Genomic DNA, 14,973 nt, shown 5'->3' with positions numbered 1-14,973 from the left:
AACCTAAAAGCCAGCATAGCGGGGTTTTTCCCCCAACGGCTGCAGTGCCAGGTAAGTCGGCCCCCCTCACCTCCCGCCCCACAAGGGCGCAGATGCAAGATGATGGAAGAGAGACAGGCCATTCCTCTAGCCTGATGCCAACCCAACTCCATCTCTGATCAGGGAGCGATAACAGGCTTAGCCCTTTTAGATGGGAAATGGTGCTTGTGAGAAGGAAGGAGAACTTCAGGCTCAAGGTGGAAAGTAGAAAGTCGCAGCTGTTTAAGCAACAGGGAGGTGAGCCAGGCTGACGACGACGCTGCCAGAGTTAGCTTTTCCCTAGCAAAAGAAGCGATATGAAAAAGGAAGCTGCTTTTCATTAAACTTTGTGATGTGTCTTTCAAAGTGGTGGCCGCAGACGGTGGTGGGGCTGGAGCCAATGGACTTGGGTTAAGCTTTAGGAAGAGATTCCAAGTGAGGTTCAAAGAATCTGAAAGTGAGGAAGTGTTTCCTTGCAGCCAGATAGTCAGTTTGCCAGCCCTTAGCCTCCAACAGTACTTGAGTAATGAGCTAATGTCCCAATCAACCCCTGTGGGACTTTCCCAGCCTCAGCGAGGTCAGGTTTCTCCAGCAAAGATCTTTGACTGAGTGAGCATATCCCCCTGGATTTCCTTCTGCCACCCCATATAGTCAGAGAATTCACCCCAATGCCCACAGGGACATTCTGGAGGTGAGGGGAGTGATACTTAGGAACTGAACAGGAAAAGACACAGGCGGGTTCAAAGCAGCCCCTTTCCAGCCCCAGAGACCCCCTACCTCCTCCCTGGGGGCCACCTGACCCAGGCAAAGGTATCTGTCAACTGCTGAGTTTCGGGGAGGCCTGGGGGCAGACAGACTCTGGAGCCAGAATCCGAGCCCTCGGGGTTTAACCTGCCCCTCCTGACAGGTTACATGAATCCAATGGGAAGAAGTCGGCTTCTTCCAGGCTGGGGTGCCTGACAGTCCTCAGGAGGTACGAAGAAGAGTCACAGCAACTCTGCAGGGTAATCTGTGGGGTGTGGCTGCCTCTAAGGTGGAGGTTCTTAACGAGAGGGGACCTGCATGCAATTTGGAAGCTCAGGAGATCTGAGACCCTGGAGAACCTTTCTCTTTTCTGGTGGGCCAGGAGCATGATCGGGGGTTTGGACCTTACACCATCACCAATTCACCCTCCCAGGAGCCAACAGACTCATGGGATGTAAACCCACAGCAGAAAGAGGAGCAAAGTGAGTGCAGGTGGCTGTGGAACAGCTTGGGCGGTTCTGATGAAGAGGAGGGGGATCTGATGAAAACAAAGCCAGCCAAACCGGAAACACCAGCTCCAAGCGCCCCAACCGCCTCCTCCGGTTAGGGTGCTGCTAGGGAAACTGGCCCTATGGGAGCCTCGCCAGAGCTGAGGGTAGAGGGGCATGCCTACAGGGCCATTCCTTGGGGAGCCCCATTTCTGGAGAGACAGGCATTAGCCATGGGAAGTCCCCTCTGCCCAGAGGAAGCCCCCTTGAGCATCTGGGAGTGGAGATGTGGAGGGGACAGGAGTGAGGCCCTGTGGATGCTGCCCATGAAGGCCAAGGCCAGAAAGAACAGGCCCTGGTGGCAGACACAGCCCGCATCCCGAGAGGTGGGGAGAGAAGGGGCATCCAGGACACCAGGGCTCCTTTGAGCATTTTCTGGATTGTGTCCCACAGCTCAGGCCAGGAAGGAAGTGGGAGCGGAAAGGGGACCGGTACATTTCGTGCAGAGATAAGAGTAAATTGACTGGAGCCTTGACTGGGTAGAAGTGAGAAGTAGGGGCACGTTGCTACTTCAAAAGACTGCCATGCAGCACCACGGCACTAAATCAAGGGGAAGGAGGCAGAGGGTCTGGAGGCCCTAGGATCCCAGTGGAATCTGGCAGAAGGGCCAGGGGCACAGACAAGAGCAAGGCACAGAGCAACGAAGGCCTTGTGGTTTGGGGGTTCAGCCAGCCATTGTCTTTTTCTTACTTCTATGTAGGGCCACTCAGGAAGGAGTGGGGTGGGGACAGGAGGAGGACAAGCCAGAGGTAGAGGGTAGAGTGTGCTGGTGTGTGTGTGTGGAGAAGGGGTAGGCTTCTGTCTCTTTGTCCTCTCACTACAAGCACTCGCTTTCTCATGAAGACCCTAATCAATCAGTAAATGTGGACTGACCTGCAATGGTTTGAAGCCTGCAGAGTCTTCGTCAACCTTTTACTTATTTAGCCACATAAATAAATAAGTAAATAAATAAATAGAAGGATCACTAATTTATGTGTAATTCATATGGCAGATTCTTTGTATTTGGTCTTTAAATTCTCCACAAAACCTCTGTCATATAATCTACCCTCCTCTTTAAGTTTTAGGGGTCTTATCTCTTTCTTCTAAGCCATCCCCAGTGGTGGGGGCCTTACCACTGGGGGAGAGGAGCCCTGAGGAGGTCAAGCACCCAAATGGGACAGAGTCCATCCTGATGGCTCAGCAGGGGGCCTAGTGGGATTTCCTTCTGTCACCCCCATCCTCTGCTCCCTCCTGAGACACAGGTCCTACCTGAGGAGAAAGAAGAAAGAAACCACCGGTTTCTTCCTTAGCTATTGGGAGAAGAGGGCATTCCCAAACCCTTTTAGAGACCCAGGGAGCTCTCTGCCCTGGGGTGACCTTCGAACCAGACTTGCCTCTGAGGTGTGAGACTCCCTGCTAACATGAAGGCTTGTGGGTGCCCCCAGAGCGCCCCATCTCAGTGACTCCCCTGCATAAGTGACCCCACTTGGGCTGTGACCCCGAGCCTGGCCGAAGGTGCAGTGGATTACAAGGCCTGGGGAGGATGGGGTGAGAAGTGGGGGTAGGCGAGAAGGCACCCTACCCTGGAGGATCCCTTCAGTCACCGTCCTGAGGGAAGCCAAGGCAGCACAAGATGGGGCGTGTGTGTGAGCTAAGCCCATTGCACAGCTCACGGGAACTCCTAACCTTATGGCACAGGGAAGAGCCACTCCAGGCTGCACCCACCCTAGCGGGACAACCTGGCCCACTCTATGTGCCAGCGTCCCGGAGCCCTTGAAGCCTGCGCGCGCGGGTGGCTCTCCTGCTGCTACTCCACCCTGTCGGAATCTGCCCGGGGTTCATCGGGCACCCCATGACCCCCTGCGCCCCAGGATACCAGGATGCGCACACCAGGCCTCGGTCCCCGCCAACATGTGCCGGCAGGGTGGTGGGGACCATGCTGACGCCGAGCCTTTACCTCGGTTGGAGTGGCTCAACGTGGACGACTGGGAGGGCTTGGACTTCTGCCGCTTGACGGTCATCATCACCTGCTCCTGCACGCGCTGCCTACCCGACGTGCCTGTCTTCATCTTTTGGTCCGACGGCAAAGCCAGCGTCGAGCTGTCCTGGTCTTGGAAGCATTCGTATGCCAACGCGGTCTTGAGCGGCGAGTGGTTCATGGTGGCGGGAGGTGGAGGCGCAGGCCTGGCGCTGGGAGAGCAGAGCGGGAGCAGAGCAGAGGCGCAGCGGGGTGCGGTGCAGCGGGCAGGTGGCAGGAGCTGCTCTTCTGGCTCTCAGCGGCTCCCTATGGCCATAGAATGAGTGGTCCGCGTGAGGGCTCCCGGCTGCTCCTGGCGCCTCCACCCTGGCTCGTCCCTCTCCTGGCACTGGCGAGGCCCGCCCTCCGTCAGACTGGATATACCGCCCCTGCCCTGCACCACCCACTCCACTCCCGGCGCTGCGCTGCGGCGCTCAGGTGCAGAGCTGCAGGGCACTGCCGCGGCGGGAGTGGGCGCTGTCGGGGGCAGGGCCGCGACTCCCCAGTGTAGAGCCGCCGCCGTTTCCGGGCGCTCTCCTCTTCTGCCTTCCCTCGCCCCGCGGTGGCTAGCGGAAAAACCCAACAGGTGGCAAGGCCTCTAGATGACGCCCTGGGTCCTGTTCCTGCTTGTTCAGGGCTGAAGTGTGTGCTCAGCTCCCGGAGGAGGGAGACTTCTCTCTAGGAAAAAGGAGGCTTTCTTTACCAGCCCCCAGGAGAACCAGAGACCTGTGTCCTGAGGTCACGGCCCAGGCCAGCTCAGTGGCAGGACTCCCAGAAGCTCAGCCCCTGTCCCAGGGGAGTGCCGACTGCCACTCGCAGTAGACCGTTTATTTTGCAGAAGACTGCTTCCATCCTGCAGGGATCGGAGTGGGGTGAGCTCACACCAGGGACCAGACTTGAGATAAAAGCACCACACCTGCCCTCCCAGGGTCTTCAGGGGAACATGCCAGGTGAACACGGATTCTCTCTATCACCCCAGATCAATCCCCTGAAATGATGCTGCCGGATATTAGGGACACAGTAAAAACATTTTTGAATGAATGAATGAAAGCTAACCATTTAAGGTCAATTAAGTTGAACAAATCCTACCCATATCCTTACTGGAAACCTGGAGTTTTATTTAGCTCTGCAAACCATCCTACTCCAGGCCTGGCATGCGAGGCTTCTGTGTGCATTCTCTCACACACCCCTGGGGACTCATGCACTGCCACACTGTGTTCATGGAGCGTCATCCGGGGGCACCCATGCCAGAGAATTTGGTGTGTGACAGGTGCTGAGTACTTTTAAAACTATGCAAATGGAGGGCCCTCCCTGGTGGTGCAGCGGGGTAAAGCACAGCACTAAGAAGCTAAATCCACTTCAGCATGAGTTTGATCGCTGCTCCAGAGGTGACCCACATGGCACAGCAGACCTCTCCTGACCCGCCCGCTGCTCCCCTCAGCAGTGTGCTTCATCAATCTCCCCACTCTGTCTCTGGTGAACCCTCTCACTGCTCCTGCACCTCTGGCTTGTACCCTAGTTCTGTATGCATCAATAAATAAATCTTTAAAAAAAAAAAAAAAACGATGTCAGTGGAAATCCTCCTGCAAGGCATTGCACCTTGTCTTTCCACCTTAGGCCAGAGATCCTGAACATGGTGGACACTAAACTTCTTGTGACTTGGAGTTTTTACTTTAGACATCCATCAATGCATTGTGTGGCAGTGGTCTGGGGGGCTCTTTTGTTCCTAGGTCTCCCCTATCAGGACTGTCACTTCTGCTCATAGCTCACACACTTCACCTTGAATTTGCACTTCCAGTCTGCAGAGGAGGGAGCCAGCAGCATCCACACTTGCTCAGAGTTTTATGTCCAGGAGGGATCAAAATGCTTGAGTGACAGCCTCGGGGAACACATGACTTTTTTGGAGTTGGTGTCACATGCATGGTGCCTCAGTTTTTCTCCAGAATGAATACCCAGTAGTCACATGCAGAGCAGAGTCTTGTAAAGTAGATCATCATTTCCAGTGGAAATAGCTTTATAATTGAGGGTTGTGTTCTTAAGACCTTATAGGTCAAATAAACCAGAGATGTGACCAGCTTGTCACAGATAAAACACTGAGACATCTGTAAAGGTCCCTCATCACTTAAAATGTGAAGATTCTGCTCCTGCCAGAGACTGTGGTGGCTGGGGGCAGCCTTGGCCATCAGCCGGCTTCTGCACTTTTCTAGGGAGAGGTGCTGTCTTGTCTGGAGTCACCAGCTAATCTGCAGCAAAGCCTCCATTCTAATCAAGCCCAGTGTCTCCTGGGTCAGTGTTCTTTCCTCCAGACCATCTAGCCTCCCTTATAAAAGTCCTATAAAATGAGCATTAAAGTACAGTGCACCCCGATTATATAAGGGCCCAATGTCCTATAAAGTACACATGACAGCACATAAAAATACAACTCCATTGTATCACCATATTGGCCTATCTGAAACCTCATATGCTGGCCATACAAGTGTTAATTACATCTTTAAATAACGATAATCTTGCTACCTGGAGAATGCAGCAGAGGCGTGGAGTAAGTCGTTCGGATGGCCAATAGCCAATCATAAAAGGCCCTGGCAACTGAAGCTGATTCTCTGGAAAGTTTTTTCCAGGTCTGATGTTCAGTTTTTCTCAGATAGTTCTCTATTATTTTGATATTGACATTACTCTGATGGTTGACAGTGGAAGCCCAACACTGACTGCTATGAACATCCCACCTACAAACCAGGCCTGGTTCTGGGCCTTCCACATGGGCTATAACATTTACTTCCTTAAAATGATTCTGTGAGGCCCTCCCTGGTGGCGCAGTGGGTTAAAGCACAGCACTGAGAGGCTAAAGCCGCTTCTGCATGAGTTCGATTCCCGCCTACCCTGGAGGTGACCACATGGCGGGGCAGACCTCTCCTGACCCGCCCACTGCTCCCCTCAGCAGTGTACTTCGTAGATCTGCCTGTTCTGCTCCCCGCTCTGTCTCTGGTGAAGCCCCTCGCCGCCCCTGAGCCTCTGGCCTGTACCCCAGTTCTGAATGAACAAATAAATAAATCTTTAAAAAAAAAAATGATTCTGTGAGGTGGGTACCAGGGTGATCATATTTTCTTTTTAGATGAGGAAACTGAAGTTCGGTGAGGTCACCAAACTGGTAAATGGCCAAGCACAGGTTGCCTGGATCCAACCACTGGACACACAGCGGTCAGTGGTCTTGGCTCCCTCCATGCCACGTCCCTGTGAACAGCAGTGGGTTCAGAGCCTTGTAGGGACCCATTTTTAGCAGCATCTATTGATATTTCCATCCCAGGGCATCAACGTTGGCCACCTGGCTTCCGTTCCAGTTGTGTCTCTAACTAGCTTCCCAGTCTAGACAAGTCCCTCTGTTCGTCCCCCACACCAGGTCTGTAAAGGGAGGCCATAGATCTGCAGCTCCTAAAGCCTAGTCTAGCCCCTCACACTGTCATTCTGATGCCATTGGTGGGGTCTGCAGAGCAGGGAAGTCTAGAAGTGGGCTGGGGTGTGGAGTCATCGAACGCCCCAGCTGCAGGTCCACTTTGTTCAAGCTATTTTGATCTAATTCCCCCAAGAATACCCCCACCCCATGGTGTTATTCTGCAGATGAGGAAACAGACAGGAAGGTTCAGAAGTGAAGCCTGATTCCCCCCTGGAAGAACAGGATAGTTAAGTCACACATTTGGGTCAAGGAGGGAGGGGGTATATTCAACTTGGAAAGGTTGGTTTGGGGCTTAAGGGTATGGTTTTAAGCCAATAAGTCAGAGCTTTACCCACTGCATCTCTCGGACACCTGCTTGAGCACACATCCCCGACCCCCCATTGAGGTCACCTGGGAACAGGCCAGAGAAAAGTTTTGCACTCCCGGCCTGGGGAGCAGATGATGAGGAAGCATAGGGACCGCGGCTGAGCTCTGAAGTGGCTTTTTTTCATTTATTTCATCTATTTACATGGTGATAAAACTCAAATGGCCACGAGTTCATTTGAGTTTAGATGGGGTGGAACAGTCTGAGGAAAGCTTCATGAACAAAGTTAATTTAGACTTGATTCTGAAGTGAGTCAATTTCCTCCTCAAAGACAGTGGAATGTATGGAGCCAAATGGGGTTGGCACCCTTTGTGGTGTTAGAGACCACATTAAGTGTGGCGTTAAGTGCGATTGGGTTTTCCCGCTCTAGCCTCCCTGTCTGCACAACAGTGAAATACCTGGTGACCTCAGTCACAGCACCAAAGTGAATGGTGGATTCATTTATGCCATGAGTGTTGATGGGGCACCCGGTCCATGACAGACCTTCCTGGGTACGGGGCTGCAAGTGAAGAGCACCAGCGGCAGGACCGCGCTGCTGGACTTTCAGAGCTCACCTGCAAGAGAAAGGGGATGAGGGGAAGGCTGCGCCAGCTGAAGGTTGAGATGTGACCTCTGGGATGCTTCCTGCCACTTGCCAAGTCACTGGGCTGAAGCTTCTCCTTACTGAGTTTCCAATCCTGCAGTTTCTAGCTTTCACCTGAACCCCAAATGGACAAAGATACCCCCAGGCAGCAGGAAGACGTAGCCTTCCTTCCTGGATGCCATCATGGCTCTACCTTCCGAGGCCCAGTCCTTTGCGGCTAATTTCCTGCCCTCTCCGTCTGCCTTCCAGGACGGAAGCCAGGGGCCAGTGCCCTACTGCCTGATGAGCTAGTGGGCTCCTCAGTAGCTACCTCACACCAGAGCCTTAGAACCTTCCCTGATGACCCACACTGTCCCTCCCCAATCTCCAGATATCCTCTGTAATTTTCCCCCTTCAGCCCTCTATGCACTCGCCTCCTGCCTATGCCTGCCTCAGTGCCTTTGCACATCTCTCTGCCTTCCAGTGTAGAACTCTCTCAGTACTTAGGTGTATCTTGAACATCTCAGGGGTTACACACCATGTCAGTCCCTGACATGAGAAAAGACTGAACGCTGCTGTCATTCTAACCGGGTAGACAGAGTAAACTTGTAAATGAGCTAGCAAAATGGGAAGAGATTATATGAATTGTGTAAAGCAAAGAAGAGGCTGATGAGAATACGGAAAGGGGCGACATTAGCCTTCATGGTCGGGAAGGATGTCTTGGCTGAGACTGAAACTCAAGACTGTTGCCACAAGTGGGGGAGAGGTGTAAAGGCTGCAAGCTTGACATGTCCTTGGAAGCAGCAGACCTCCACATAGGGAGGGATGGAGGGGCTGTGGCATGGGGTGGACATGGAAGCAGTTAGACTGTGCTGTCCTGCACAACTTTTTGTGGCAATGTTCTATGTCTACACATAGAACATTGAACCAGTTTAAATTAAACCAACTTAAAAAGTCAGTCCCTCAGTCATACCAGGGGTATGTCAAGTGCCTGACTGCTCCAAGTTGTGAGGGGTAACCATATTGGACCACATGGGGTCAAGCTGGAGCTTTCAGCCATTTTTTGTTGTTCTAAAGATTTATATTTACTTACGCATATAAAAGCTGGAGTGCAGGCCAGAGTTTGGGGGCTGCTGTGGGGTGGGGGGCCGTGGCAGTAAGGAAAGGACTCACCAGAGACAGAGTGGGAAGCAAGACAGTCAGATGGACTGAAATATACTCTAAGGGGAGCAGCAGGTGGGTCAGGAGAGGTCTGCCGTGCCATGTGGGTTAGCTTTCTGGCGGGGGGGGGGGGGGGGTCTGACTCGTGCTGAGTGGCTGCTAATAGCTTCATAGTGCTGCACTTAACCCCTTGTGCCACCAGGGAAGCCTCTTCCAGGCCTTTTATTGTAAGAGGAATCAGAGGTCACCCAGGAGCCCTGGATGGTCCCAACCCTGCCTTCCTGCTGCTTGACAACTTGTCAGTCTTATCTCTCCTGCTATGGACTAAATTCAGTAGTCTCTCCTAGGGTGGCTACCTGTGTTGCGCCCTGCCCCATGTCATCAGTAACATGACCCTCAGCCATTCATTTCTGTTTCCCCTCTGCCCACCCTATCAGTGGACATTGGGATGCTCCACACATGTCTATTTTGTTGAGCCCAATCCACCCTCTTCCCCCAGAGCAAGGCCATATCCAGACTTTTACCAGGTCCTTTGGAAAAGCTGGCTCATCCTAGTGAGGCCTTCACCTTTCTAAGGTCACTTTCTCTGATGGCCCTTGTCCTCACCTCCTGTTGGTTAGGGCTATGCTTGGGTGTGAGCACAGCCCAGGGCCCTCTCTGAGGGCTTCAATGTAGCACCTGCACCCGCCTTTCTCACTTCCTATGGGCAATTTACATCCAGAAGTCAGAGCTTGTCTGCCCATCCCCGACCCCACCCCTGCCCTGATCATCTCAGGAAAATTCTGTCTAGGAAGGTAGTCATTCCCAAGGATCCCAGGCCATGGTGCCTGGACAAGCAGGGGTGACAGAAAGACACCCAGCTATGACTGGAACTGGAAGAGAAGAGGCCACACCCCAAGGCCTTTCCAAGCACCCTGATTGAATAATGGGAGCATGTGTGCATAGGTGCCTTAGGGCGGGGTTAGAGGGGCCTCTGAGCTGGAGGAAAGCGAGGGGGAAGTCTGGCAGAGGCAAAGATGGGCCCAGGGCCCGGGTAGAGGCCTGGAGAGCAGGGCCTGGCTGCGTATGAGGCGGGCCAAGCCAGGCCTGCTGAGGGGCGAGGCCTGGGCGTGTACCTAAAAAGGCCTGCACGCCAGGACTCTCACAGAGCTGCCATTCTGGTCTCGCTGGCAAGGTGGGTGGGGCAGCGGCAGGGGAGGAGGGTCGGAGATGAATAACACAGCAGGGCCCCAGCCCAGGGCCTAAGGCTGCTGTCAGCACCCGACTTGCTCTGCTCCCTGCCCCTATGCCAACCCAAAATTCCAGTTCTGTCTTCCTGACGCTGGCATCCTAGGGTCCTGCCTTTCGGTCTGCTCTCCACCCCTGGCTGCCAGTGCTGTTGCCATTGCGATAGGACAAGGGTTGTGGGCCTGAGCACAGCCTGGGTTCCCCGCGGGTGCCATAGCTCTTTGCTGGGTCAGAAGCCACTTGAGTTCAGAGTCCAGGGCTTTCCCAGGAGGCAGTCTGGGGGAGCAAGAACAGGGGCTTGGGGGTGAGCAGACCAAGATTGCAGTCAGCTGTGGCCACTATTACCCATGTGAACTTGAACCAGCCTCTTTTCTAGCTCAGTTTCCATTTATAATATTGTCTCAGTAACACCTACCTCATGGGGTTCTTGGGACCACGAATATATATTATATATAAAATGTCTACTACAGAGCCTGGTAGCTTAAAAACTAACGGGACTTCCTTCCTCCAGCACTTCGAAGCCTCCTACTGAGCTGCTCTCTGTTCTAGATGCTACACTTTAGAGTGTTAATCCAGGGCCAAATTCCCAACTGGTGCCTCAACTCCTTCATCTCAGGCCCTCAAATCTTGCTCTTTCCTTCCAGGTCCCATTTCAGACTCGACTTCAGAGCCTGAGATGAATGGGCCCTCAGGGGCCATCTGGCCATGCCCTGGGATTTCTCAGAAGCGGTAACTGAGAGCAGAGAGCCTGGGGACGTGTTCATCAGAAGACTGGGTGTTTAGGTCTTCAGGCCTTGGGGCCCTCTCCCTTGGGGAAACTAGGGGGGTGGAGGGATGGAGCCCCGCAGAGAGAAATCCAAGCCATGGTTCCCGGAGGCGCTGCTCCCGCTGCCTGCACTGGAGGACCCCTGGCCTTCGGGAGATGGAACAGGGGCCGGGAAAAGGCCAGCAGGAGCTTGGGGTGTGTGCCCAAAGAGCTGAGCAGGCTCTGTGCTCACCCTCTCTGCTTCACAGTCACCTGCCCAGCCCCAGCCCAGCCCTGCACAGCCTGGAAGGTAATTTGATGAGTCACCTGCTCACGCCTACAGACAGGGCAGCCACACCCAGGGCAGTTGGCACCTCAACAGTGTTTCTGCTCTAGGCTGCCTGGAAGGCAGCCTGCCAGGCCGCGGATAGGCACTGATGGGGAGCCAAGGCATTGCAGGGCCAGGCTACGAACCTGCTGAGTAGCAGAACTTCCTGTCTGTGCTGCCCTAGTACTGGGCCGGGGCCTCCTGCAGGAAGCCGGGCCCAGGCTATTTAGGCCGCAGTAAGTGGACATCATCTCCCACATCTGTGCTCAGCGGGGCCTGGGCTTTGTTCCCAAAGGGCCTATAGTGTGGAACTGGTAGCCGAGAGGGGTCATCTGTGACTACCTCTCCCCAGAGGCATGTTACTTCCTCTCTGCCCTTCACATAATGGCATCACCCTCGCCTCCTTCCAGCCCAGCTTCCAGGTCCCCAGATGTCTGGAGCTGGAGATACCTCCTCCTCACTCCCCAGCTCCTGGAGTAGCTGTGCTCCTTGTTCACGCCCTGCTCGCCCCCGTGAGCTCTCAGTTTGCGTATCACTGTGGATACTGAGTGGCTCCAGGAATGCTCATCCCATCCATCTGCATTCCATGCATGTGTCCCATTACGACACCCCTGGGACCAGATGCCCCTTTCGGCGTCTTTCTGCTCCCACCTTTTCCATCTTCTTCCCAGACCTTGGCATCACTGCAAGCTTAACCTCAGGTTCTGGAGAGGTTGGGGCTGAACCTGGGCCCATTTTCATGAAGAGGAATTGTGTGTATGGTGGGGGCGGGGTATTCTATGATGTCTGCCCTCCAGCTGTCTCCAGTCTTAGCTCTCTCCTGGCTGCTGGGGGAACACTGGGAGAGAGGCCAGGTCTGGGTTCTGCGGCTCTGGGGATTCTGTCCTCTACCTCTTTCCAAAGGTTTCCAGACGTGTTTTGCACCTACTGGCCTTGGCCATTGATGGTCTGGCTCTGGGAGCCTCGCTTGTTCCCAGAGAGACCCTGGGTGGCCTCTATCTTAGTCAGCCAAGCAGGATGGGTCACCAGAAGTCCAGTGACTTCTGGACCCACATAAGCCAGATGCACCTTCTTCACTGCTCTCGGTCCAGACCTCAGGCTGGGGGTAAAGAGAGGTTGGGAAGGTAGGTATATGACAGACAGACAGAACCTGGAGGTCTTTTAGGAAACAGAGAACTCCAGAGACTCCAGAAGTACACAGGACAAATATTTTGCCATTCACACTGCCAATGGAGATGGTGCTGGCTCACAGCTCCCACCTACTGCAGGGTCACCAGGCTGTTCACAGCTATCTAGTCCTTTCCAGGCTACAAAGTAGCACCCTGTCCTTTGTCTCTGAGATCTTCCCCTCAGTCCCTTGAGGGGTTTCACCCTGTTCTTACTCCATTGTAAAGGAGATTGGGGCTCAGTCCTCAATCCACAGTCCCTGGTGCTGAGGGCAGAGCCAAAACTCAGAGGTTGTCCCTGCCACACGAGCCAAGTTCTCACACGAGACACCTCTGGGTAGAGGATGCTAAGCTACTTGGTTCTGAACCCCAGGACCTGTGACCGTGATGTCCTGGAAAAAGGCTTTGGCAGTATAATTAAGTGAAAGGTCTGGGGATGAGGCTGTCCTGGACTTAGGGTGGCACTAAGTTTGTCAGAGAAAGACTATGGGAGCCTCGGAAAACAGAGGGGAAGGCCAGGTGAGGCAGAGGCCAGAGTGACACTACCAGGAACCAAAGACAAATGCACCACCAGAAGCTGGAATGAGTGTCTCAGAGCCTTCTGAAGGAACCCATGTGGCCAAATACCTTGATGTTGGATTTCTGACTCCCGAACTATGAGAATACTTCTCTGTTGTTAAAGCACCAAGTTTGTGGGAAATTTTGTGACCGCTCCAGGAAACAGAGATGTTAATCCGAAACTCCCAGTCACCAGCCATGAGCTGGCAGCCTGGCAGCAAATCTTTCAGCGCGAGGCCGAGTGGGGGTGAGAGACCCAGGGCTGGCCGGGGGAGGGGAGGCCAGAGTGACAGAACTGCTCAGCTATGGCTCCACGCAGGGATGGGGCCAGCCGGGCACAGGACAGTCAGCCCAGCCACCCGCCCCCTCCCCTGCCCCCTGCCAGCCCACTCTCTGTTTGGTTTCAGTCCACGCGAGGGGAGAATGATGTCTATGGCCCTGGGAAAGGGGAAGCGGCTGGGGGCGACGTCACCTCCCAGCAGGAGGAATTTATGAAGCCAGTTACGCCTCTGCCAGGAAGTCAGAGGAGCCCAGCCTCTCACAACCGCCAGCCTGGCGGCCCATCATTCCATACTTCCCCACTTAATGGGATGTCTCTAGGCAGTCCACGCAAGAGCCACAATTAAACACAACAAGAAAACATAATAGCACTTTGTCTTTCTATGGAGCCTTTCATTCTGAAAACACAGGCAGTTTTATGAACCCTGGGAGGCCCTTGACACTCTTTTGCAGATGGGTAAGCTGAGGCACTATCCAGGAAGCGAGTCAGAACAGGGCTTTGGCCAAGTTAAATCAGTACTACTGGCCAAGAAGTTGGTTTTGAAGGTCCACCCGGTTCCCTCATTGGTCAAGTTTACTGGGCTCCACAGGAAGCTTGTTTTTTGTTGTTGTTGTTTTCCCAGAAAAGTCCTCAGCAATCACTGACGTCAGAGTGGGCTCAGCTAGCCGGCCTGGGCGGTGGGAGGTGGGTGGGCAGGAGGAGGAGGTGAGTGAGGTCGGACAGCACTGAGTGGGAGTCCTCACGCTGCCTCAGACCAAAGAGCTGGGATCTGGCGTGGCCTCCAGCTTACTGTGTGGCTTTGGGCAAGTCACTGACCCTCTCTGAGTTTCAGTTTCCTCGCTTGTAAATTAAGGGGCTGGATGCTTCGAAAATCTTAATGTGACTGAATCACCTCGGAGACTTGTTAAAAATGCAGATTCTGATTCAGCAGGTGTGGAGAGGGGTCTGACTCTGCTGTTTGTTTCTGACCAGCACACAGCTGATGCCATGCGGCAGGTTCTCGTGCCACACTGGGAACCACAGTCCCAAGGCGGCCACCTCACCGTGACCCGCAAAACACCCTTCTCTTGTGCCACCTCCCACGGGCTACGGTGTGCAGGCCACGTTGTGAGCCAGAGAGTGCCATGAAATATATGGTTTTTAAAAAGGAGATCACCAATAACCAAGCCAAGAGACTTGGTTCAAGACCAAGTTCAGCACCTCTTAGGCAAATGCTTCTCTTCCCTGAGCCTGTGAAACGAGGTGACGGCACCTCCCTCCCGGGCTGTGGTGAGGATTAAGTGAGGTCCGAGCAGCACCTGCACCATCGCACACAGGTGACACCTGCCCTCACTCTTGCTCTGGACCATTGTCCCCTTTGCGGGTGGGATGACGCCTGGGGGCAGGGAGGCTGATGCCGCCACTTCACCTCTTCTTTCCTTCTGTTCTGGACTCCAACCTGAAGTGTGATGAGATTGTGGCCTGTTAGCTCCTGACCCCACTCAGGCGCCTCTGCTTTCCTGCTCTGTGGAGGCTGGACCCCTGCTCCCTCCATCAGCGCCCTGACAGTGTGTGCTCTGTCCCCTCTCTGCACTCCCTCCTCCCCATGCTGCTGGGGAGCCCACAGCCTCAGCTACCACCACTGGGGTTTGGGGTTTGGACTGGAGGGAGGACACTTGGCTCCCAGCAGGGGAAGCTGCATTTTATTTCTCTTGGGAAACTGCCTGCTGCCTGAAGGTGCTTGGGCTTTGGCGGGAGCAGCGGTCGGTCTCCATGGTGATGAGGTTTGTGGGTGTAAGTGGGCAGCGGGAGGTGCAGTGCCTTCTGGGTGCAGGGGCACGTGCCGAGC

The 14,973-nt window shown here is 54.2% G+C and overlaps 1 protein-coding gene across 1 annotated transcript in view; it reads right to left on the bottom strand.

Moving 5' to 3' along the window:
* Positions 1 to 3,711, bottom strand: part of PKP1 (plakophilin 1) — a 40,065-nt gene extending 36,354 nt beyond the window's left edge. The window contains exon 1 of the mRNA XM_004685491.2: positions 3,247 to 3,711. Within this exon, the coding sequence (XP_004685548.1) occupies positions 3,247 to 3,448 (202 nt within the window). The 5' untranslated portion in view covers positions 3,449 to 3,711. The remainder of the gene's footprint in view (positions 1 to 3,246) is intronic.
* Between the last annotated feature and the right edge of the window lie 11,262 nt (positions 3,712 to 14,973).

This window comes from Condylura cristata, unplaced genomic scaffold (genome assembly GCF_000260355.1).
Source record: "Condylura cristata isolate star-nosed mole 26May11 unplaced genomic scaffold, ConCri1.0 scaffold00018, whole genome shotgun sequence".
NCBI lineage: Eukaryota > Metazoa > Chordata > Mammalia > Eulipotyphla > Talpidae > Condylura > Condylura cristata.
Note: the sequence above shows the minus strand (reverse complement) of the source record. Positions and strands in the feature narration are given on the sequence as shown.